Raw genomic sequence first — 25,815 nt, forward strand, 5'->3', positions numbered from 1 at the left:
GGTGCAGTTAGTAAATCCATCGTAAATGGACTCAGTATCAATTCAGATTCTGACTGTATCGTTGCGCACAGTGTTTCTCTGTTTGTCTTAGTCAGCGCTGTTTCATCTGCCTTTAAACTGGTTTAAACTGGACATTTGTGTTCTTCGCTGAATTGAAGCGCTTCACTATGACCGATCAGAGTAAACGCGTCTGCTCTAGTGAGCTCGCTGCGGTTTGGACTTTGAACCAAGCGGATAAATGGTCCGTGTGGCGCGCAGTTCAAACGAGTTTCGTTCCCCTTTTTGCGCATAAACATGATCGAACATTTATTGACCTCTTGATATCGTTTTATCGAGAAAAAATACACCGCGATAATTATCGTTATCGTTTTATCGCCCAGCCCTAGTTACACTAATGATGATACATCAAATGCGTATATTCTTTACACGGAAAATAACTTTTTTTAACTGATGCAAATGTACCACGAATGTATACATGGAGGGATAGTTTCTTAATATGAAAAGTGGATTGAGCAATGTGTAAGCATGAGGTATACGTTCCATTTTTAAACATAAGCAACATGTTTTTCTACCTTACAAGGAAGTTGAAGGTCGCTCAGTGGTGTATATAAGCTCAATTTTACTGTACTATGGCAGAGAAACATACGCTAATAAAGAAGATGTCAACGAATGACAAGGAGGAACATTAAACGAACATACAGTACACAAGAGTATATACAAGCACGAGTTGGTTGTTAGTCGCCAGCAGCACATCAGATCAGCTCCAGACAAACAATGACACTCAAAACTCCTGTTACTACAGCTAACATAACAACAACAGCATATCTTGGTTCTGTGAAACATAGCAAAACCAATGTTACTCACTTATGGAATAGAAACATGCATCCTCGACGACCGTTTTAGACCTCTCCAGCGCTGGAAAGCTTTTCTAATTAACGCGGATCCTTAAATAGTTTGTTCCGTTTGTCTAAATAGTTTGTTCTGTTTGTCTTGTCTATTGTATCTTGTCTTGTGTGTAAAAAAGTAAAGAAAGAAAAGAGTGTTGTAGGTATAAAGTGAAGGGGAATGTGCATTGTGTATTTTTTGTGTTCTTTCCCCCTATTGCACAGAGGATATTGTTTAGTATTGGTCAATACTTGGATGGACTTGGATGCAAACCAGGTATCCAGGTTGTTTGTCTCTATTTTTCTTTGTACTTGCAAAATAAAAAATCAACGCGGATCCTAAATCTCCTGCCTGATCACCCTTCTTTTTCCAGTGATATTCCTCTGAACTTTCTCTTTTGTAATGTCTTTCAGACATCTCTCTTTCTACAGTCTTTCTTCAAGTCTCCCTCTTGCTCACTCTCTCTCCTCCCCTATCATGAGTGGACACGCCCCCTACTGCTGATTGGCTACATGTATGTTGTGGGGCTCGGTCCAATCCACTTTCAACAGAATTTCAACTGTTCAAAAGTCTGATTGGATGAGCCATAATCAAAGTGGTTGTGAAATAGCCATCATATGTACACCTGCGTACGGAGCCCCACACATGTCATGCATTGAAAACATATGTACATTAAGTCCACGAATTATCAATACGACCCCACAACTTAAATATGTCAGTAAGTTTTACTAATTCGTTCCTTCATTTCAAGCAAATCGTGCGCACAATATAATAATTTGTTCCCTCAATTTACTGAAGTGTGGCCATATTGTAATAATTTGTTCCCTTTTTTTAGTAAAATCAAAACAAGGGAGCAAATTAATCAATCATGGCCATGATTTAAAGGAGACAACAAATTCTTACTTCGTGGGAATAAATTCTTAATACATATATATAAAATCGATATTTTTGTCCGTATGGCATGTGCGGTGCTCAGTGAGCACAATCAATTGAGTTCAAAATTAATCTGCTTAATGTAGTTACAGTAGCCTACAGTTAGGCTAAATAATTATATTAAATGTATGCAATAGTACATGTAATTATTTATCAAACATCAGTGCCATTTTATAAAATCAATCAGTAAGCCAATCAATGCAAATTTCTGCTTCAACACCACCACTTAACCCTGGTCAAAAAAACGAATGCATGATCTCTCATTGCCCATGGGTTTATCTTACGGATAATGAGTGGTTATATATACCGTATGTATGTTAAAACATTATAAAATCAGTTTTGTTTTAAAACAAAAAGGCTTGAGGTTAGTGAGGGATACACACTGAAACCACTGAGGTTGATTTCTCACGGGACAGCTGGGAATCCAGTCTCAGTGGAGAATAATGTGTGTCCTGTAAAAGGATAGGAGTAACTAGGAGTCGTCTCCATGCACATACACAGTCTAACTAGGTCTTCAGATAGGTTCCTCTGGTCTCTTCTCTTCCACCTGGTTCAGTGAGATAACCCCCCCCCCACACACACACACATCCACATACACAGACTGTGATTTATCGGGGCCTGTTTTGCTAGCTGAGTGTCTATGGCACAGTAATGAACATGATTATGCTTTTAATGAAGTGTGAGCATATTATTTGGAGGTGATTATGAGCATGCGCTGATCACAGGAGACCGTCAGGTGTGGGAGATGATGAGTATTTGTGTGTGTGGATTTAAGACTGCCATCAATCCGGATGATTACAGGGGAAGAGGGAGGCAGCTGAGCGGAGTCAGACTCCAGACCTTCAGACTCAGGGCTTTTCTATGTGGCACTGAAAGCATCAGGAGGTCAAAATAATTATTATATAAGCTGTTTAATATTCCATTCATTTTGTATGACCTTTTACAGTTTTTAACACTACTTAAAGTGCCTCCATTATGCTATTTTAAAGCTCACTAATTTTGTTTTGTAGGTGTCCTACAATAGATTTACATGCATCCAAGGTCAAAGAAAACTTTAATTTTTTCATATTATAGATTGCAGATTCAGCTCTTTTCTCACAGTGTCTGAAACGCTTCGATAAAGGTACCGGTCTCTCTAAGCCCTACTTTCTGAGAGCCTGCTCTGCTCTGATTGGTCAGATGGCTCAGTCTGTTGTGATTGGTTGACCGCTTACAGCATGTGTCGGAAACAAACGCCCATTACAATATCTAGATTTCAGCTCTGGAGGCTTCCTCAATTCTCAGTTATATGTACACACGATGGCGTTGACTTTACCATATCAATATTAGCGTGAGTCTGATGATGAAACATGGGAAGAACTAGTTGATCAACTCAAACCTCCATCGCAAGAGGCAGAAAACAGCGTCTTGTCGACATGCATGAACCAGCTACAGTGTTTGAGGGTCAAATTAGACGAAAGTGAGAATGGAATTAATGACGACTTGTTTCAGGCAGATCAGAATTTAATCTTTCTTTTGGGACTCAATAACTTTATTTGTTATTCACTTTGACACTACAATATTTAGAGAAATTAAGAAAAGGTTGACATTATTGACTTGTCTTCCTGTCATACTGCATTACTGTCTCCAAATTATGTAAATGTTTTGGGTGTTTCGTAATTATTATTATTTTCTAATTGGGGAAAATAAAGTGGTAACAGGGGTTCCCGTAATGTAGGGCACAGCTGAATGCGTTTTGGGTAATTAAATTAGGAAATAATTAAAAATAATTGTATACCACCCGTTGTATGATTTTAATTGTAAAATACAGTCAAGAAGTTTATTTTGTATACCAGATAATAGTGTATCTTATGGAAGCTTGTTTCCGCCACTAAATAAATAAATAATAATAATAGTTGCGACTTTATATCTCACAATTCTGACATTTTTTCTCACAATTGCGAGTTTAAATCTTGCAATTCTGACTTTATTTAATTATATTACGTGATATAAAGTCAGAGTTGCGTGAAATAAAGTCGCAATTGCGTGTTATCACGTCAGAATTGCGAGATATAAAGTCAGAATTGCGTGTTATAAAGTCAGAATTGTGAGATATAAAGTCAGAATTGCGAGATATAAAGTCAGAATTGCGTGATATAAAGTCGCAATTGCGTGTTATAAAGTCGCAATTATGTTATAAAGACAGAATTGCGAGAGAGAAAACTAAGAATTCTAACTTTTTTCTCGCAATTCCAACCTCAAATCACGCAATTCTGTCTTTATAACATAATTTTGAGTTTATATCTCACAATTCTGATATATTTTCTCAGAATTGTGAGATATAAACTCGCAATTACGAGTTATAAAGTCCAATTCCAATGACTTTTTTTCCTCCTTGAATAGTTTATATCTCACAATTCTGACTTTATAACACGCAATTGCGACTTTATATCACACAATTCTGACTTTATAACACGCAATTGCGACTTTATATCACACAATTCTGACTTTATAACACGCAATTGCGACTTTATATCACGCAATTCTGACTTTATATCTCGCAATTGTGACTTTATAACACACAATTGTGACTTTATATCTCACAATTCTGACATTTTTTCTCACAATTGCGAGTTTAAATCTTGCAATTCTGACTTTATTTAATTATATTACGTGATATAAAGTCAGAGTTGCGTGAAATAAAGTCGCAATTGCGTGTTATCACGTCAGAATTGCGAGATATAAAGTCAGAATTGCGTGTTATAAAGTCAGAATTGTGAGATATAAAGTCAGAATTGCGAGATATAAAGTCAGAATTGCGTGATATAAAGTCGCAATTGCGTGTTATAAAGTCGCAATTATGTTATAAAGACAGAATTGCGAGAGAGAAAACTAAGAATTCTAACTTTTTTCTCGCAATTCCAACCTCAAATCACGCAATTCTGTCTTTATAACATAATTTTGAGTTTATATCTCACAATTCTGATATATTTTCTCAGAATTGTGAGATATAAACTCGCAATTACGAGTTATAAAGTCCAATTCCAATGACTTTTTTTCCTCCTTGAATAGTTTATATCTCACAATTCTGACTTTATAACACGCAATTGCGACTTTATATCACACAATTCTGACTTTATAACACGCAATTGCGACTTTATATCACACAATTCTGACTTTATAACACGCAATTGCGACTTTATATCACGCAATTCTGACTTTATATCTCGCAATTGTGACTTTATAACACACAATTGTGACTTTATATCTCGCAATTCTGACGTTATAACACGCAATTGTGACTTTATATCTCGCAATTCTGACGTTATAACACGCAATTGCGACTTTATTTCACGCAATTCTGACTTTATATCTCGCAATTCTGAGAAATAAAGTCAGAATTGTGAGATAAAAAGTAGCAATTACCTTTTTTATTTTTCATTCTGTGGCGGAAACAAGCTTCCATAGTATCCAGCATATCTATACTTTTCATCACAAAAAATGGAAATTCATGGGGGAAAAAGTCATGGAATAGGCATGCATGTGTGCGTTTATATGTGTGTGTCCTGGTGAATCCAACATTATGGGGACAAAATGTCTCCACAAAGGTGGCAATATCTGAAATCCTTGTCGGGACATTTTTGGTCCCCATGAGGAAAACAGTTTATAAATCATACTAAAACATCATACATGATGTTTTTTGAAAATCTAAAATGGGCAAGTTTAGAGGTAGGGTTAGTGTAAGAGGATGAATATACAGTTTGTACAGTATAAAAATCATTATGTCTATGGAAAGTCTACATAAAACACGAAAACCCAACATCTTCTCACATAGGAATGAGACCGTTTGTGATGATGATATCCTTTTGGGTGTAAAGTGCTCCTATTATATTTCAAAACATTATCATTGAAAAACAAGCAAACAGGGAATTGCACTTAAAACTGATGCGATTTAAGCCAGTTGAATGTTGTAGTAGATACATCTACAAGAGAGACATTTGCTGGTTGTTTTCTTGTAGAGTGTAAACACTACAGCTCTGTGATGCTATCAATACATCGCTCTGTTTGTTTGAGCGTTACGGGAATATTTGGAGACAGATTGATGAACACCTGAGGTTGTAATGTGGCCATGATATGAAGCAGTAAAAAACAAAACAGTAACAATAAGAAAGTTTTCAATAATTTGCGTCACTGCAAACACTTCATTGTTATTGTTAGCTAGCAGGCTGAGCAAATATTGATGACCTTAATACACTGTAAATATGCCAATGAAAATGATATCATCTAAATTATTTTGAGACTGATGTTGGTGATATATTTAAACAATATTCTTTATATTCTTTCTTAATAATATATATAAAAAATAAACAATGCCTGTGATGTGGAGATCCTCTAGTCGACGCTGATAATGTTAATCAATTATGCTCATAATTTCTGTTTCACACTTTGCAATCTGTATTCTCTCTCATTCTCTTACCATCCTGCCATCTCTAATTTTTTGTGGCAGTCTTAATTAATGATTTTTGCTTCATGGCTGCTGGAGGGTTGTTTATATCTGGTGTGATTAAGTCAGAGGGTTAAAAACAGAGAGAGAGAGAGAGAGAGAGAGAGAGAGAGAGAGAGAGAAGAGAGAGAGAGAGAGAGAGAGAGAGAGAGAGAGAGAGAGAGAGAGAGAGAGAGAGAGAGAGAGAGAGAGAGAGAGAGAGAGAGAGAGAGAGAGAGAGAGAGAGGGACAAAATAATCACCAAATGGCAGGCTGGTGGACAAGGTCACCTTCACGTGTATGAAAACAGTCTTAATTCACTCTGCTGGGGAAATTACCATGCTAGATTAGTCTAAGTCCATGCATTTTCTGCATCCATATATCAAAAGAGCAGCATTATTCACTCGAGCAGAAAGCCAGACACCTACATGTTGTCGTTTCTCAATGAGAAATCTCAGGCATGAGAAACGTACCAGACACAATATAGAGTGACTTAACAATCATAGATTCTCTTCTGTTTAGATGTTATTGTTCTCCATATTATTTTTGGTATGTAACAATGCAATAACAGAGAAAGGCATATCGGCTAATATAATCATGTTTGTTTTTACTGTCTCAATCCCCAAGCTAAAAAAATACCTGCCAGTGATGTTGAGCATATTAAGTAAATTGAACCTGACCATCTCAGTTTGCTCATCTCATATTCTCTTGAATGTTATTTTCCCTTCATTATTTCCATGTAACACTTCAATTCCCGTTTCTCCTTGCTGACATCCTTTAGCACTCCCCGGGAGGGCTCTGCCCAACACAACGCTTCACTTACTGATGGTAAAAACTCTCTCAATCTCTGATCCCACCTTTAACTGTAACTGGTTGCAATAAAGAAGAGGAAGGATCAATTCGCAGCAATGTGTATCCTTATCTAACAAGACTCAAAACTCTCAGAACATTAGGAAAGAAAACAAACGCTATACACATGGCGAGAACTGATATGGAAGTGAAATAATGACAAATGTTTTTGAAACAAAAAAGCTTGTTGATTTGCACTACTTGAAAAAATATTTTTAGGGCTTTCATTTTTATGAGTATAAAAAATTCAACATGGTTGTATAATATTTAAGCTGTGAATATTTAAATTCAAAACATTTCACACACATTATTAATTTTCATTATTAAAAATTCACAAATCCCTATTCACCTTTCAGATTTCACTTCCAAAATGTTCATTCTGTTTACAAATACAACCTATAATATTCAACAGGCAATTTTCGGTCCATTTTATTTCGCTTTACAAATTCGTTTCCACAAATTCAGTGGTTCAAATTGGACAGAAAATTCAACATTTGAAATCCAGGACCCGCAGGAATATCAATAGATTGTAGATTGATAATGTCCATAGCTGTTAGTCGATTATTGCATTTTTAATAACGAAACCATGTGTGAAATGTTTTGAAATTAAATATTCACAGCTTAAATATATAACCATGTTGAATTTCAGCCCATAAAAATGCAAGCCCTAAAAATACAATGCATTAAAATGCAAGCAGGTTTAATGCAATGCATATTATTCCAACAAGCTTTTTTGTTTCAAAAACATTTGTCATTATTCTACTTCCATAAACTGACAATGGACTGATGGAAACGCAGAGCTTAAATACACAGACCAAACTAATAAACAATAACAACAACAAAAAACGTGTGCAAATTAATCAAACAATGAATAACCAAGGTAACTAACTTAGAACACAGGAAACTGAAATAAACTAGTGCAAACCCATCCAAACATACAAAGAACAGATAAACCCTGACATTAAAGGTTGGGAAGGTAATTTTCGGAGAGGCTAGCAATAGCGAGTTAGCTTTGAAAGCATAAGATCCCACCCTCCCTTTAGAGCGTCTCCAAAGCCACGCCTCCTTCAGAACACGCGCACAGCAGGAAGCAAACAAAAGTGTCACGAGAGACGCCATTAAACTACCGCATGTCTCAAAGCACATACCAATACAATAGTAATGAACATAAACAACTTAAAGAGCACTGCCCTATACCACCTGACAGCTGCAGATTAATTTTGGCATTGATCGTGTTGCCATTTAAACGCATAAATTCGGGTCACGGGTTTCTTAATTATCTCATAATTATGGTTATGGCATGGACACAGCGTAAACTGGTTGTTTAGGTTCAGGAGGAACTGCTGTTTCGTTTGCGGTGCTCTGTGACTGACGTCTGTCTAACTCTGTCTAAGCATGGAACACGTTGATGACGTGTGATGTTTAGTGAGCAGGTGCGCGGAGGTATGGAAAACATATGCTGACAGACAGGTAGAACATCGTATCAATGTATTCGGACTGAATTCAATGATTGGACGAACATTGTATGGTCCTACACCTTCCACATACGATATAAATATACATATAAATACATTTAGACCACTTAACTTAGTGATTGCTATTAGGATGACTTACAACCAGCATTACAAAAAATGTTTCTGGAACAAATCAAGTACCCTGATTTTAACAGTCCACTTCATTCTTACCCTGCTCCTAAAAACTCCCCCTCATTCTGTCTCTGCCCTTTGACACTCCCCCAGCCGGTTTTACTGTGAATACTTCGAATCGATCTCGTGGTAATTTTGATGTCATACACGTACACGATCAAGTCGAACAGTGTGACTCCTCTCGTTAACACGTTCCCTATCATTTGACCCTGCTCTTAAACACTCCCCCTCATTCTGATCCTGCTCTTGCACTGCGTCAAAAGGGGTGTATACGGGAGAATTCAGACAATGAATACGCCCACTAAATGTGCTGTTTGGCAGGGATCTTTGGAACTTTGTTACGCGTACCTGTAAATGCCCGCAAAGGCCCGAAAACAGGAACTTGTCTGACCACATGCTGTTAGTTGATGGCTTGCTTTGTAAATGCTAATTTATTTTGGGACTGGCAGCTCAAGATTGCCCCTATTCCCCTGCCCCCCTCATTAGTATTCAGGAAAGGTGGGCTGATAAGTGCTTTACATTGTGTCAATCTACAACAAAGACTGTAGACCCTGAAAAGCAGTTTGTATCTAGGTGTCCTCTGCTCTTCAAGATGTCTTGCAAAAGATTGCTGGAGTGTTACGGAGAGCAGAGTAGAGATGTTACTCCTTTACGTCGGGACAATGTGGCTATTCAAACTCCGAGTCTGAACGAAAACAGAATGGTGTATATGGTAAATGCAAGTTTGAAGAGGATATTTGGAAAGCTGGAGACGATGGACAAGAGGTTGGATAAGATGGAGGCTGACATCAATGAGCTCAAAGAGGCAAAAGAGGAGCCTGCTTCAAAGAAATTAAAGAGAGCTGGGAATAATTCTGTTGCGGTAAGTTATTTTCTGACCGTCACAAACATTTGACGGTGTCCGCTTAACCTTGTGTGCTTTATTTATTAATGTATTTGAATTGAGCCCTCATACTATGTTGGATGTTTACAGAAAGCTGTACGGAGATTGCACAATGGGGAAAACAACCTACACAAATATGACCCACAGACAAGGTATATCTTTAAAACTATTGTTTCATAACAGTCCTTTCTTCTAAATTATATTTTTAATCAACCTTCTTTAATTACTGCTCCTCAGTCTATCCTCCCCCCACAACCTCGAGGTCACAACCTATCTTTATAATGGCGTCTCCATGGCTGTACTGGACGTAGATCCTGCTGTTTTTAAAGGTAAGTCACAAGAGAATGTCCCAAGGCTACAACTATTTATCTGTATAGATTAGTTAGTTATAAATAAACACATTCTCCCCCCTCACTATCTTCCTCTCTCTAGCATCCTGCAAGACGTATTTTGAAACTGTTAGAAGGGGTTACAGGATGGCCCAAGATGAGAACAAAGACAAGATGGAGGACAGCAGGATCATTGTGCGCATGAGACAAAGAAAAAGAAGAGTAAGTGTAAATAAATGTAAGTCTCAGTAAAAGACTCAGCCTGGGAGAGGCTCCCATCCCAACCAATTTGATATTTTCAGTGGTTTAATTACTTTTTTCCCTCCTATTTTGCAGCTGCTGAGCAGCAGGACTGGCGTTCTCCGGACAAGAGGAAGAGGCAGCTATCTGGAAGACTACAACAGTTGACCACATGTCTGAAGAGGAGGATGCTATCTTGGATGGAAAGTCAGTGTGGGTTGTTCGGCCTCCAACCCGCAGTACAGTTTTGTCTGCGCTGTGTGGGGTGCTACAAAAAAGACTGGAAGCAGACCAGAAGTACTTGGGAACTCACCATGCACGAGTTGGTGCTGATCGGGTCGCGGTGGAGACCACAGAAGCTGACCTGTGAATTATTTTAGTATTACGCATCTAAATATTATTCTATAGTATAATTTGAATATTCTGTTGTTTTTTTATATATATAGTATTATTTATATTATAAAGTATTATTTATAGATTGTATTATATATAATTCTATATAGTTTTCTATATATATACTGCATTTATATATTCTATACAATTCCATATTGTTATCTATTTATAAATTGTATTATTTATTTATTGTACTATTTATATATTCTAAAGTATTTGTATATTCTATTGTTTTCTATATATTATACACAGACCTTATATATTATATGGGGTTATATATTGTATGACTAATAGTAAAGTGTATTCTGTGCTAATGTATTTTTATTTATAGAATTTTGAATGTGTGTATATATATGTCATGTGCCCAGTGTAATTTACAAATAATAAAAATAACAAACTCAACTTTGTCTATCTGACTGTCTTGACATTATAACCATGAACACCAATGATAATAAATATTAATAATGAGTAATAATAAACCCAAATGAGGCCATAAACTGGACCAATAGTGTGGGGGTTTAGAGGAGGGACAAAGCATTGAGCAGCCAATCCTATGTAAGACCTCTGACCAATTGAAGGAGGCCACTGCCTTGTGTCCCAAAGGTGTGAAATGCTAATATTCCCTTGCATTGACCCCGACCGGGGGATTATTCACCATGGTAACTGATGGTCCTTAGTGGCTCCCTGCTGTGCCCCAAACTTGGTACATATCCAGGAGTATTCGGGATTGTGTGACGGGACAGCAAACTCCCGTACACACACGTTTATTTGTGGAGTACACAGGAGTACTCAGGAGTTTTACATGCCCGATTGCAGCTCTTTTCACGCAGTGTTGGACACTCCCCCAATTATACCCTCACTCTTAGGTGTGTGACTTAATGTGGCGCTGCACAGACTGATCGGCGAATGACATTAAAGTACCACGAGAGCGATTCAAAAGCATTTAGAACCTTCTCCCCTCTAATCGCTCTTGCTGTTCTTTGATGTCGTACACCAATCGGGCTTTTGAACACACCTTTCGACATACCTCTCATTCCATAAACACTTCCCCTCATTCTGATCCCACCCTTTGACACTCCCCCAACTACGAACCCACTTTTTAACACTCCCGCTCATTCTGACCCCCCCCCTTTAATATCCCTTTATTCTGATCCCGCTTTCAAACTCCTCTTCTTGACTTTCCCTCCTTCTGACCACATTCTTAAACTCTGCCTTCCCCTTTCTGAACTCATTCTGCAATATTTCCCCATCCCTTTCAAGACCCTGCCATTTAACACTCCCGCCCTTTTCTGTTCCTCTATCACACACCCTCACCTATCTCACTCTACCTTTTACGACCCCCCTCTTTTTCCCGACCCTGCCTTTTTACATCCCTCTCCTTTCACACCGCCTGTGAGATCAATCTCTATAGCCCTTCACTTTTAAATACTAGCTGCAGAATTCAAGCACATAACTGGGAGTCAAACCTCATGATTAGGCAGTGATTGATATTTAGCAGCATGCTGAGGTCATTTCTGCAGTCAAATACTCTGCTTAATTATACTAGTGACACGGTCAGGACCTGCATGACCGCCTGCTCAGACTCAGGCCTTTTCCTGAGTGTGTGTGTTGACTTAGCAACGCTGCAGATATTTGTGACTGCCCTGAGAGATTAAGTGGCCAATCAACCTAACCATGCACTGCAATCATTCTACCTTATAACGTGGGCAGACTTCTGATGCCAAATCAGTTTGTCCTGCATTCATATACTTCTGAGATCAGAGGAATCTTGATAAAAACGTGAAAATGGTGACATGCAGACAAAGTGTTCAGGTGAGAAGGTACGCGCAAGGCACGTTTTTGCAAATTTCCTATGCGCCCTTTTAGCTGGGAATGAAGTTTTAAAAAACACTTGGGGACTGTGATCCCATGATCGATGGATATTTTTGGGGTGACTTAAGTCTTGCTTCATACCTGGCTCTCATACTACTGCTTCAATGTTATATTGACTTTCACAGAGCACGCAGGTAAATCCCTGCAGGGAGTGTGTGTGCGTGTGTGTGCATGTGTGTGAGTGTGTCATTATTTAGAGATGTGAAGAGGCATAAGGATGTGGGCAACAAGGCATGCAGCCTGGATGACGGTTCAATTTTTCATTTAAGATGTGGTGGAGAAGGGTAGCCTGCAAGTTATTGTTCATATTTGCCTGGGGCATCACACTGCTACGGCCGGCCATTCCTGCAAAATATTCCATCTGTGCCAGAAACGCCTGCCGCCCACCGGAGTCTCCCTGACCTTCTATTCCACACCAAAAGTGACCCTTATCTCACTCTCTCGCTCTGTCACTCTTTCTTTCTTCCAAGATTATTTGTTTCATTGCAGCCTTAAAGGAATCCATTTTAACCAATTATTCATCTCATATTTGATTCTCAATTTTCTCCAAATCCTCATTGCTGAAGTGCCTCTGGATCAGGGTGAGAAATTAATCAAAGGTCTAGGCAAAAATGCCCCAAAACAAGTAAAATGTAAAGTTTATTCTTCATATTGATTTCCTTTGTTTATTATTATTACAAATACAATTTATTAAATTCTAATGTAGGACTATTTCATTTAGTGTGGGTTCTTAAAAATTCTGAAATGTATTTAATTTGTATTATTCTAAGTGATTGAGGTGACTGTTCTTGTCAGTTTTATAAAGATTCACTCTTAATTTTAATATTACTATTATTATTCATATTATCTTATCAATAATAATAACAACAATAATAATTAGGATTATTAATCAACATTATATATATATATAAGATGAAAATAAAATAAAAAATTCAGAAGACAATGTATAGGCAAAAAAAGGATCCTTCTATACTCGTTATAGAAAAGCAACTGCTACTAGTTGCTGCAATGAATGTTGAAGCCACAGTTGCTTCAGACAGAAAGAAAAAAATCTGTGGTCTTGAGAGCAGTGTGACAGCGGCAGAGCTGGCAGCGGTTGCTATCAGCAGGGCCCTGCGGCACAGCAAGACACCCTACAGGCAGAGGTTTGAGCGCCATCCAACCCTCAGATCTCCAGACTACTGAGAAACCGTCATACAAGCTCAAACACACATGCACAAATTAATGCTCCACTGGCCAGATGATGCCGAATGATTTTGTGATGGAAAAGGAGGAACATTTTTAATTTCATGTGCACGTTTCCATCATCATTTCTAAGAGACTCAATAGCAAACGCTGTAGTCTGACTTTCAAGAATTTCCACAAGGAAGTGCATTTCTGGAACTAAACTAGTGAAGCAAATCCTCTTATAAATCCTTTTAAAGAGCGTAGAGAGCAGGAGAAAGGAGAAGTTTCTCTCCGGCAAACATGTGCAGGTTGTTTGGCTGCTGTAGTAGGAGAGGAAAGACAACATTCTCCCTGTCGGCTCTGTGCAGGAAGGGGGCTGAATACTAATACAGCGCAAGAAACACACACATACACACAAATGAGAGCTGATGCTGACATACACACATATATACATGCACATAATTGAGGAGGGAAAAAAAAGTTACAAACACCACACAATAAACTGATTAGCTGCATACATTTGTGAGCGATTCTAAAAAACGATATGGTAAAATCCCTGTAATTCAGATGTGAGTTGGTTTTAGAAAACGGCAGGGACAGATAAATGACTAATATATATATATATATATATATATATATATATATATATATATATATATATATATATATATATATAAATCTACACTTTACATGATCCTATATATGATATCCTATATAAATCCAAATTTAAAATGGATTTAATTATTACTATATCCTATATAAATCCAAATTTAGAATGGATAAAACAGCATATAAAGTTGATTCAATTTTGACTCAATCTGGACACACAAGGAAACAAAAACACATTTTTGAGTTCTCTATGAAAAAAAACACAATTTCCCTAGTCTGATTGCTATTTACATATTTGACTAAATAACATAAGAATGGGTCTGAGGATTGTTTGTCGATTTGCTCGGTGCTTTTTTCAATCTCCTTTGGGCAACAGATTGAATTAATGTTTATAGACACTGCCATGTCATACATGAGGAAACTAGAGATTGTGCAACATAACAATACTTTTGCAATTTAGCTCTATAAACACATGGAAAGTAAAAAAGAAAAGAAAGAAAACTCATTTGTTGGCGCATCGACTTTCTCTCTGGAGTCAGAGGTTCCCGAATGATAATTTGCCTCATTTACATCCTTTTTCCGTCTGAATAGATCTGTGAATAGATTCTGTTTACCTCTGGCCCTTTTGCTTTCCTAAGTACACACATGTGTGTGTGTTTACACTAGATATGCCATCCTGTCCTGCCCAAAGTAAATGTTAAAGCCTGTGTGCTAACATAAAACGCTTCCACCTTTTGCTCTCCGAGATAGCCTTACCTCTCCCCTATAATCCATCTGCACTGCCCAATGCCTCTCCAAACATTATCTCCTCCCTCTTAATTAAGTCTTGGCTGGCTGTTCTGTATCCCAGCATTCCTGCTGCTTTGGTTATTAAGGCCCGCCGTATGGAACGAGAGGCCTGCCAGCAGCTGGACTGGCACACTCACCTGGGGCAAATGAGGGCATTTGATCCTACTGGGCCGGTGTCCCGCTCTCGCCTCAGGTGCCAGCCTGAAGTTGAAGAGCGCCTGCAGGGCACACAGAGCCGCCTGCCTCTTTGCTTGCTTCTTACTGCGACCCGAGCCCTCAAATATCAAGCCGTCCACTCGAACGGCCATGACGAAGCTGCGGTGTGCCCGTTTGCCCTGGGCACGCTCCGACAGGCAGGCGTATCGCAAGCCGGGCCGCATGTCATTGAGCAGGACGACGGGGCTGGGTTGGGGCATTGGAACTGGAGGCGGGGTAATGCAGGGATCTCCTTGCCTGGCCTGTACAACCATCAAGTCCAACGTGTGGCGCAAACGGAGGGCGCTAGACAGCAACTCGCTCTCGGCAGAGCGGCAGCCGTCAGCCTCGAAGCCTTTGAACAGCGTGTCTGGGAAATCGGCCTGGTCCGAAGTGAAGTCGGCTGCGGGGTTGCTCAGGCCGCCCATGGCCAAATGAGCTTGAGAGGCATTGGGAAACTGGATGAATGACTTCAGGGCCATTTCGGCTGCCTTCATCTTAGCCTTCTTCTTCGTAGGGCCGGTGCCCTCAAACGTGAGTCCGTTGACTTCTACGGCAATGGAAAAGACAGGCGCGTGCACTGGTCCTGTCTGAGAGACCATCCGGTACTGTAGACCTGGCCTCAGCTCGTTCAACTGGACCAGGGCATTCTTTGGTGCATCGGACCATGCCAGTTTCTTGCAGTACAGACGCAATTTGCGCAAATGCCCGTTATTGTCCTCCTCCAAAGGCCGTTTTCGCTTGAGGCCGGATGCTCCGTCCCTGGGCGAATCGGCCCGGAAGAGTGATTGGCAGTCTGACGAAACAATGGCGCAATCCTCCAGGTTCCCCGTGTTACGGTTCTCCTTGACCTCAGCACTGCTGGTGCCTAGATTGGAAGCAGAAATTACGTATTATCAAGAAGGTAATTTAGCAAAAACCCAAAGACTGTTATCAAGACCATCTTCTACTTCATTCTGCTTTGTGCCATAATCTCACATGACCTGATGAAAAGTCTAGCATTTCATATACAAGTTGATATTAAAACATGTCATTACCATTCCCAAAGCAGCTGCTCCTAACTGTTCCATACGAGAAAGCCTGGCTTACATAACTGTTGTAAAAATCTGAGGACAAATCCTCTAAAATGGGGCATTATCTGGCAAATCGCTCTGCAATCTCCCACAAAATTGGCTTGGAGTCCTTACTTAAAGTGGGTACAAATCATCTCACCATTATACAATGCAAAGGAGAAACTGTTTTGTAATGCAGGAGAGCAGACAGTTCTGAGATTTCAGTGTGTGAAAGTCTGATCACTCATTAAAGCCTCTATTTCACACCCCAACTGTGTTGTGATGGAACCAAATGAAATTCATCTGTGAAAATAAACTTCAACACATGGATGCAAGCCTAAATTGTGAGAAAAAGGACTGAAATGTTTTTCAGCACTGACTATCTTCCACTCTTCTAGTCCCACTTTAAGTGTGTATATATATATATATATATATTTATATATGGTCATTTGCAAATTAAGCAAATTAATTTCTGAAATTTAAAATTTAGTTAAAATAAATGACTTAAACCATACTGACTCAATGTGTCCTCGTCTTCTGTGCCATTGGCAGCTGGGCTCACGTACTTGAACGGGGCGATCAGTGCAGACAACATGTTCATTTTCTCTGAAAGGTAAAAAACAAAAACAAAGTTCATGTGAATCTAGCACATACTAGTTTGAACATACATGATTCATACATACATGGTTCTTTCTTGTTAGAAGATTGAGAGTGGTGTACAGAGGGTTGAAATAAAAAGATGGAGTGATTCTAAGGCTGAAGTATAAGTCAATATAAACGTACAAACGTATAAAGTACGTACAAAGCGATTTCAGAGTTACAGTGTGTCAGTGTTTGTGTCCTGGTATAGAAGATGCTTCTGGTCTTAGTGGCAGTGGAAACCAGTTTCTGGTAGAGGTGTTGACAAACCAAATTGTGCTCACAGCTGTGTTTCCTTCTATATCCACATGTGTGTGTGTGTGTGTGTTGTTAACACTGTAGGTTCCTATTAGGGCTCAACCCAGACTATGGGGAATTGACAAACTGCCTGGACTCATAATTGCATCCCACCTTTCCCAGCATCCCCAAATGATCAATAACTTTAATGAGCTGAAAAAAGTTTAAAAAAAATAAAATAAAAAAGGTAACCGCCATAGGTCATATGATTGGTCCATGGCTTGTAATGATTCAGAGAGGGACATGCAACCATTTTTCTAGTTCTGTCTGCTTCAGAGAGAAGGATAACAAAAGCAAATTCCGATTAAATTATTTTGCATTTTGACCTATTTATGAGGCCAGTTAGAATGGCTCTTCAAGAGACAAAGCTGTAGAACACAAGTACATTTTTAACGTGTTGAACATACCATGCCCAAACTCTGGAAAATGAATTGAAAATAGGAATAACATTTATTCAATATCATGAATCTAAATGCAATGTTCTACAAGACTAACAAGTTCAAACGTTTTACTTTCTAACATTAAAATATGAATCCAAAAAGATACAAAAAATAAATGTTTGTTATTAGATTACAATAACAAACTTGTTATTCTGTACATGGAAAACAGAATCAGATGTTTTTCTGTACACGTCTGTTTGTGTCTATACTGCATGTCTTAGTATGTCTCTCTATATATATACTGTGTATATATATATATATATATATATATATATTTGCCAAAATATACAGGGCCACAGCCATATCTAGACACATGGGAGTGAGCTCTTTTGACTCAGGAGAGTGTGCAGAGGCACCTGGGGGCCCCTGTCATATATCTAGGCTCCAGAATATTATGGAAACTTGGGGGTGGGTCATTTTGATTGAGGGTAGTAGTGTACAGAGATCTTGTATTGTCTAGGCACCTGATGTTTATAGAAACATGGGAGTGAGCTCTTTTGCCCAAGGGTAGTGTAAAGGGGCACGCGGGGGCCCCAGACCTAGCCAGGCACCAGAATATTATAGTAACTTGGGGTGGGTCATTTTGATTGAGGGCATTGTACAGACTAGGGCTTTGACTCCGAACTTCGTTATTCGAATAGAATTTGAATATTTAAAAAAATAATGATATTCGAACGAATATTAGGCAGCCTTTAATATTCGAACCTGTTATGGGCATTATTTTTTGTAAATGTGTTTGCTTGTAACCGTTGTTTTCAATTCAGATTCCGAGGCTTTTTTTTTTTTGAACTTTTAGTCATCATGAAAACAAACAGAGCGGTGCGTAATGGAGTGCATCACAGCAGCATCAAGAATATCAAATACATTGCCGAGAATCTCTTATTTGCATCTTAAGTTTATTGCCAATAATAATGACAGGTTTGTGAAAAGTGCAGAACTCGGTGACGGTGAGCTCGCGCAAAACACATCTTCAGCACAGAAACTCATTTAAACGCATCTGATTGGCCGATGCGTTCAACAGACATTTTCTGTGATTGGCTACAATGCTCAACGCTGCAAAAGCACGTTGCAAGTACCTTTAATGCAGAGGTAAAAATATAAATAAAACCGTAATAGCCTATGAACTTTTCATGATTAGGTAAGTTAATCGCGGCATCTGTAATCTTATTCACATTTGTTTTTCTGATTAATTGTTTTGCTCTATGAGAAAGACAAGGTAACAAATATTAAGTGCTTTACTTAAAACATTCGGGGATTAAGCCCCCTTAGCCCTAGCGCCGAGGCATTTAATGGTCAAAATATTAATAATTAATATTCAAATATATTTGAATATTAATATTAATAAACAAACAGACTTTGAATATGATTTTTGGGAAAAAGTCAAAGCCCAAAAGTCAAAGTCAAATATGAGGGCCCAGTCATATCTAGGCCTGATGTTTATAGAAACATGGGATTTGCTCTTTTGCCCAAGGGTAGAGTACATATACACATGTGGGTCCCAGTCCTATCTAGGCACTAGAATATTATATAAACTTGGTGTGAGTCATATTTCTATGAAAGCAGTGTACAGAGATCCTATATAGGACCCCGGTCATGTCTAGGCACCTGATTTTTGTAGAAACACTGGAATGAGCTCTTGACTCAGGGCAGTGTATAGAGGAATCTGGTGCCCCAAACCTATCTAGGAATCAGAATATTATATAAACTTTGGGGTGGGTCATTTTGATTGAGGGTAGGGACCCCAAATGCCCCTCAAGTCACATGTAGGCATATGATTATCATAGAAACATGGAGATGGGCTCTTTTGACTCCAAACAATGTAAATAGGTCTCATTCCTATTTAGGCACAATATTAATATGGAAATGTTGGGGTGGGCCATTTTGATTGAGGGTAGGGACCCCAAAAGGCTCCTAGAGGCCTCAGTCCTATCTAGGCACATGGTTATCATTGGGAGATGGGGGATGGGCTCTTTTGACCCAGGACAGATAACAGAGGCAGTGTCAGAGGCCCCAGCAATAACTAAACAGCAAACCGAGAAACATGGAAGAACTTAGTTGTCAGTCACATTTCTTCATAAAATCTAAAAATCTTCTGTCATCATCTTGTGGCAAGGGTTTCAATCACCCACTTAAGTGGATCTGTTTTCAAGGGTCGGACAGGGTTTGTGGTCTATTCCACATTATTGTAGAGAGTCATAGACAATTCCACCACTTACTGTAAGTGGAATGAAGTGAAACCACTTAAATGAAGGACAGTGCAGTTGTGTTATAGCAACAAACCACAATAAAATAAGACAAAAAGGTCAATATGGTAACTTCATAAAGGTTTGGTTCACCAGATATCGTCATGCGAAATTCTAAGGCACGTGTCATACAATATTGCCACCAAAGACTGGCAATAACACAATTTAAAACAGTCTCACCTATCAGCCAGCCATAAGAAATTTCTCTTGCTTGACTGAAACGTGACCAAGCCCTGGCAGCAGGGAATTTTGACATCTCGTAATGTGTTGAGTGTGATAAGGAGCAGGAATCCAATTATTTTGCTTTCCCAAGCAGTGGTCAAGAGATTCTCTCTCCCTCCCATCAGAAGTGTGGAGGATTTATAGGTCACATATAGCACAACCAAAGTGCTGAATGTCAGCACATAGCAGGGAAGATACGGTAGCTGCATTGTACGCTTCCTGTGTGTCATTTCCTGAATGATGGCTGAGGAGACGAGGGCATGAATAAGTGATGGGAGGTGCTATCACTGTCATCAACCAATCACAAAAGTGCTGAGACAGACACTAATACTCAGAGTGATGATGTGGAGGTCTCTCCAAGTTCAGCGGTATCTAACAAGCTCAGAGCTTTGCTATCACTAAAAAAGCCATTGAAGGTTACATGGTTGACGCAACGCCAAGGATCATAGAAGGCCTACAGGAAATTAAATGTAAAGGTTGTTCATCCCATAAAGGAGAATGGGAGTACAGTGTTTAAGTATCAGCTCAGTATCTTATTAAATTTAGACAGAATACACGGCTACTTAAAATGGTATGGTTACAGCATAACAAAAAAGACAATCAAAGATGAAAAAAAGGAAAAAACCTTTTTAAAAAAAATTTAATTGATTAAAATGTACTCTTTGTATTTATGCTGGTATCATATGGTTTTGAGTGATTCACAGGATTCACAGGATTTTGACTTACATTCATCTGCACAAGTTTGAAGTGTTGCTGTTGTTTTCTAACACATTTTACAAACTGGAAGTTGATGATGCCTTATGGGTCTTTTAAACACCCCAAATATTGCCAGACAGCAGACTTCAAACTCTAGATCAACATCAAAAACAAAAGGCAAGCAACACACATCACACCAGACACAATCAGTCGATCCATGCTCAGTCACTTGTCACCGGAGGATGTTTTGTCATGTCACCCTGAAGCACTTTGACTCGCCTGTCTGTGAAACCAAACAACAGAGCAACTAGCTGGAACTCTTAAAAGCAATCCATTACTGCTGCCATGTTGAAGAAGGACAAATCATTATTCGCTCTGAACTACGCTTGTCACGAATCCAAGATTTCGGTACTCGACATTCCGCAATTATTCAACCAAAGAGAAAACTAGTTTGTTATTCGACACTCTCCTTTAACTATTAATACATAATTATGTAAGGGATAATGTACATCCAGCCGGTTGTTATCTCAGAATAAACATCCGACAGGGTGATGAGGACCCCGGCGTCTACAATTAGACACAAAATATTGATCTGATTTAAAATATTTTATTAGGTCTTTAATAAACGCAAAGATTCTTCGGAAAAAGCAGTTGCCAGCGCGCCAAGTTCAAACTAGATGTACATTTAAGGGACACGGTACAGTCATACCACTTATAACGTCTACGGTTACGTATGTAACCCTCGTTCCCTGAGTAGGGAACGGAGACGTTACGTCGGATGACGACGAATGGGGTTTCGCTTAGAAAGCCTATCAACTTCGAGTATTACAAAACGAGCCAATGGCAAAGAAATGCCATGGGTCTGCGGAATTTGCATGGCGTAACTCCGCCCCACCTCGTGGGTATAAAAGGAGGAAGCCGGCAGCAAGCAGATATGTTTCTTCGCTGAGGAGCCAAGACTGAGCTCAGGCGATCCCCGCGGTACAGCGGAAAGTGGCAGGCAGACGTAACGTCTCCGTTCCCTACTCAGGGAACGAGGGTTACATACGTAACCGTAGACGTTCCCTTTCGTTGTCACTCCGAGTTACGTCGGATGACGACGAATGGGGTTACCAGTCTAATCACGCCACCTTCTCAGCTGTCTTCCAGTGCCCTGCGTAAATCGAGATCCCTGTCAACCTGGACAAAGGACTCCATATAACACAGGAATACCAAGGTACACTGGGAAGCATATCCCAAGCTTAGGGGAAGTATGCAATTAATGCCAGCCCGGAGGGGGGGGACTTAGAGAATACAATATGACCCGAAGGAAGCATATGGGAAACACTGGGGTGTCCAGCCGCAGGTGGAATATTTAAACCCCAGGGGTGGCAAGGTGGCTTGCCAAGGGAAAGACACACGCTCAGAGAGGCTTACAGTGGAAATACACATGTGGGGGTCGCTCAGAGGAGGGACCATGCACACGGGAGGCACCTAGCCGACGCACAGGCAATAGACACTGGCGCCGACGTCAGGAGTGCTGGAGGAGCTCAGGGCTTTCGGAGAAGCTCACCTGAGGAAAGTATCGCACGTATCCAGTCCGTGGAGTGGAATGGCGAGCAAGCGAAGACACCTGAGCGGGTCCGGTACTAGCTGGTTGAAGCGAGTACACGAGAGGACACAGGCTCCACTCGGAGATTATAGAATCTGGCGAATGTGTTAGGTGTCGCCCAGCCTGCAGCTCTGCAGATGTCTGTTAGCGAGGCGCCATGCGCTAGAGCCCAAGAGGACGCCACACTCCGGGTGGAGTGGGCAGTCACACCAAGGGGGCACGGTCGACCTTGCTGCTGGTAAGCCAAAGCAATGGTGTCCACTATCCAGTGAGACAACCTTTGCTTGGAGAGAGCCTTTCCCTTCAGCTTCCCACCATAACAGACAAAGAGCTGGTCTGAGGTCCTGAAACACTGCGTTCTGTCTACATAGGCGCGGAGAGCGCGTACTGGACAGAGCAGTGCCAAGGCTGGGTCTGCCTCCTCCGAGGGCAGCGCTTGCAGGTTCACCACCTGGTCCCGAAAGGGAGTGGTAGGAACCTTGGGCACATATCCAGGCCGGGGTCTCAGGATCACGTGAGAGGAAGCCGGCCCAAATTCCAGGCACGCTTCGTCAACGGAGAATGCGTGCAGGTCCCCAACCCTCTTGATGGAGGCCAGTGCAACCAGGAGCGCTGTCTTCATAGACAGGAACTTAAGCTCGACTGATTGCAGGGGCTCAAAGGGAGCACTCTTCAGGGCAGTTAGAACCACTGAGAGGTCCCAAGAGGGAACGAGAGGAGGACGAGGAGGATTTAGTCTCCTCGCTCCTCTCAGGAACCTGATGATCAGGTCGTGCTTCCCTACCGACTTACCTTCGATGAGGTCATGATGTGCGGCAATGGCGGCAACATAGACCTTCAGGGTGGAGGGAGACAGCCTTCGCTCCAGCCCCTGTTGAAGGAAGGAAAGCAAAACACTGATCGAGCATCTCCGGGGGTCTTCTCGGTGAGAAGAGCACCAGTTGACGAAGAGGTTCCACTTCAACGCATAGACGTGTCTCGTGGACGACGCTCTAGCGGAAGTGATGGTAGCCACCACCGCTGGTGGTAGGGTACTCAAACCTGCCTCGTCCCATCCAGGAGCCACACGTGGAGGTTCCAAAGATCGGGACGAGGGTGCCATAGGGTGCCCCGTCCCTGAGAAAGAAGGTTCTTCCTCAGAGGGATCGGCCAGGGAGGTGCTGTCGCGAGGAGTACTAGTTCGGGGAACCAGGTCCGGTTGGGCCAGTAAGGGGCAACCAGAATGACCTGCTCCTCGTCCTCCCTGACCTTGCGCAGAGTGTGCGCAAGAAGGCTCACTGGGGGAAACGCATACTTGCGGCCCTGCGGCCAGCTGTGCGCCAGAGCATCCGTGCCGAGCGTGCCCTCGGTCAGGGAATAGAACTGGGCGCAATGGGTCGAGTCGTGAGAGGCAAACAGATCTATCTGCGCGTCCCCAAACTGGTCCCAAATCAGCTGAACCGACTGGGGATGGAGTCGCCATTCTCCAGGGAGGGGCTGAAGCCGTGAGAGCTCGTCGGCTGCACAGTTCAGCGCTCCGGGAATGAAGATGGCTCGAAGCTACCTCAGATGCTTCAGACTCCATAGGAGGAGGTGGCGAGCGAGTTGTGACATACGGCGGGAGCGTAGACCACCTTGATGGTTGATGTACGCTACAGTGGCGGTATTGTCTGAGCGGACTAGTACGTGTTGACCCCTAAGCAACGCCCGGAAGCGGTGCAGGGCAAGGCGTACTGCCAACAACTCGAGGCAATTGACATGCCACAGCCGCTGGGGTCCTGTCCAGGAGCCCGCAGCAGCATGTCCATTGCACATGGCGCCCCAGCCCGTGGTGGAGGCATCTGTTGAGACAACAACATGCCGGGAAGCTCGTGCCAGGGGGACACCGGCCCTGAGAAAATCGAGGTTCGACCACGGGGTGAAGAACTGACGGCAGGTCGGAGTAACTGGTACTCGGTACGTGCCGTGTTGCCATGCCCACCTCGGGACTCGGTCGCGAAGCCAAAGCTGAAGCGGTCTCATATGAAGCAATCCGAGCGGCGTGACCGCGGCTGCAGATGCCATATGCCCCAGGAGCCTCTGAAAAAGTTTCAGTGGAACCGCACTCTTGCCCTCGAATTGTCTTAGGCAAGTCAGCAGTGACTGCGCGCGCTCGCTCGTAAGCTGCGCGGACATGGCGACCGAGTCGATGTCCATACCGAGAAAAGAGATCCTCTGCACGGGGCAAAGTTTGCTCTTCTCCCAGTTGACCCGAAGGCCCAGACGGGCTAGGTGCCGGAGCACTAGGTCCCTGTGTTCGCAAACCTGATCTCGAGAGTGAGCTAGGATCAGCCAGTCGTCGATATAACTCAGGATGCGAACCCCTTGCTCTCGAAGGGGAACAAGGGCCGCCTCGACGACCTTCGTGAAGATGCGAGGAGACAGGGCTAGCCCGAAAGGGAGAACCGCGTACTGGTATGCCTGCCCCTCGAAAGCAAACCGGAGGAACGGTCTGTGTCGAGGAAGAATGGAGACATGAAAGTAGGCGTCCTTCAGGTCGATCGCTGCAAACCAATCCTGGGGCCGTATGCATTCGAAAACGCGTTTGGCGGTGAGCATCTTGAACGGCATCCGGTGAAGGGAGCGGTTCAGCACGCGCAAGTCCAGGATTGGCCGTAACCCACCGGTTTTCTTGGGGACAATGAAGTAGGGGCTGTAGAAGCCGGACCTCATCTCGGCTGGAGGGACAGTCTCGATTGCACCCTTCGCCAGCAGGGTGGCAATCTCTGCTCTCATGATAGGGGCATTGCCACCGACCAAAGTGGAGCGGACTCCCCTGAAGCGGGGAGGAGACCGTGCGAACTGAATCGCATAGCCGAGCCTGACGGTACGCGCGATCCAGTGGGACAGACGGGGAGCTCTAGCCAGGCTCCCAGGAACTGAACCAACGGGATCATGCGAGCCACAGGCGTCCCCCCGGAGGGGCAGCGAGGCGGAGTAACTGGCCCAGATGTGGACGGCATAGCGGCCCGGAGAGGGGGCACAGTTAGCAACCGCACCCTGGCAGAGGGGGCCAGGGGAGGACCAGGCTGGTCGTCCCGCGGGGGCCTGCTCTGCCAGGGGTCTGGCGACAGAGGGGGACAGGGGCGAAGCGGTCCGTGGACGGCACGCCGTGTCAACCGCCTCTGGGACAGAGGGGGACGAGGAGAGCACGGCTTGTGGGCGGCGCTCTGTGACGTCCGAGAACTCTGTGCTCAGAGACGGGAGAATCAGCTCTTTGGAGAATAAGGATTCTTCCCCGGCCCTCCCCGGGGAAAGGAGTGGTCCTGCTACCAACTCCTGGAAAGAACTGAGTCCCATCTCTGAGGAGCCCAACTCAAGAGCGCCGCTTAACCCGGCGTGTAGCGGGGTGCGGGGCTGGAGAG

The 25,815-nt window shown here is 42.1% G+C and overlaps 1 protein-coding gene across 1 annotated transcript in view; it reads right to left on the reverse strand.

Moving 5' to 3' along the window:
• Positions 1 to 25,815, reverse strand: part of adarb2 (adenosine deaminase RNA specific B2 (inactive)) — a 223,360-nt gene that overhangs the window by 61,390 nt on the left and 136,155 nt on the right. Inside the window, exons 2-3 of the mRNA XM_077244108.1 lie at positions 16,824 to 16,910; positions 15,195 to 16,120 (exon numbers count right to left, since the gene is read on the reverse strand). Of these exons, the coding sequence (XP_077100223.1) occupies positions 15,195 to 16,120; positions 16,824 to 16,910 (1,013 nt within the window). The remainder of the gene's footprint in view (positions 1 to 15,194; positions 16,121 to 16,823; positions 16,911 to 25,815) is intronic.

This window comes from Siphateles boraxobius, unplaced genomic scaffold (genome assembly GCF_051911475.1).
Source record: "Siphateles boraxobius isolate OS27281-9 unplaced genomic scaffold, OSU_SipBor_1 26, whole genome shotgun sequence".
Taxonomy (NCBI): domain Eukaryota; kingdom Metazoa; phylum Chordata; class Actinopteri; order Cypriniformes; family Leuciscidae; genus Siphateles; species Siphateles boraxobius.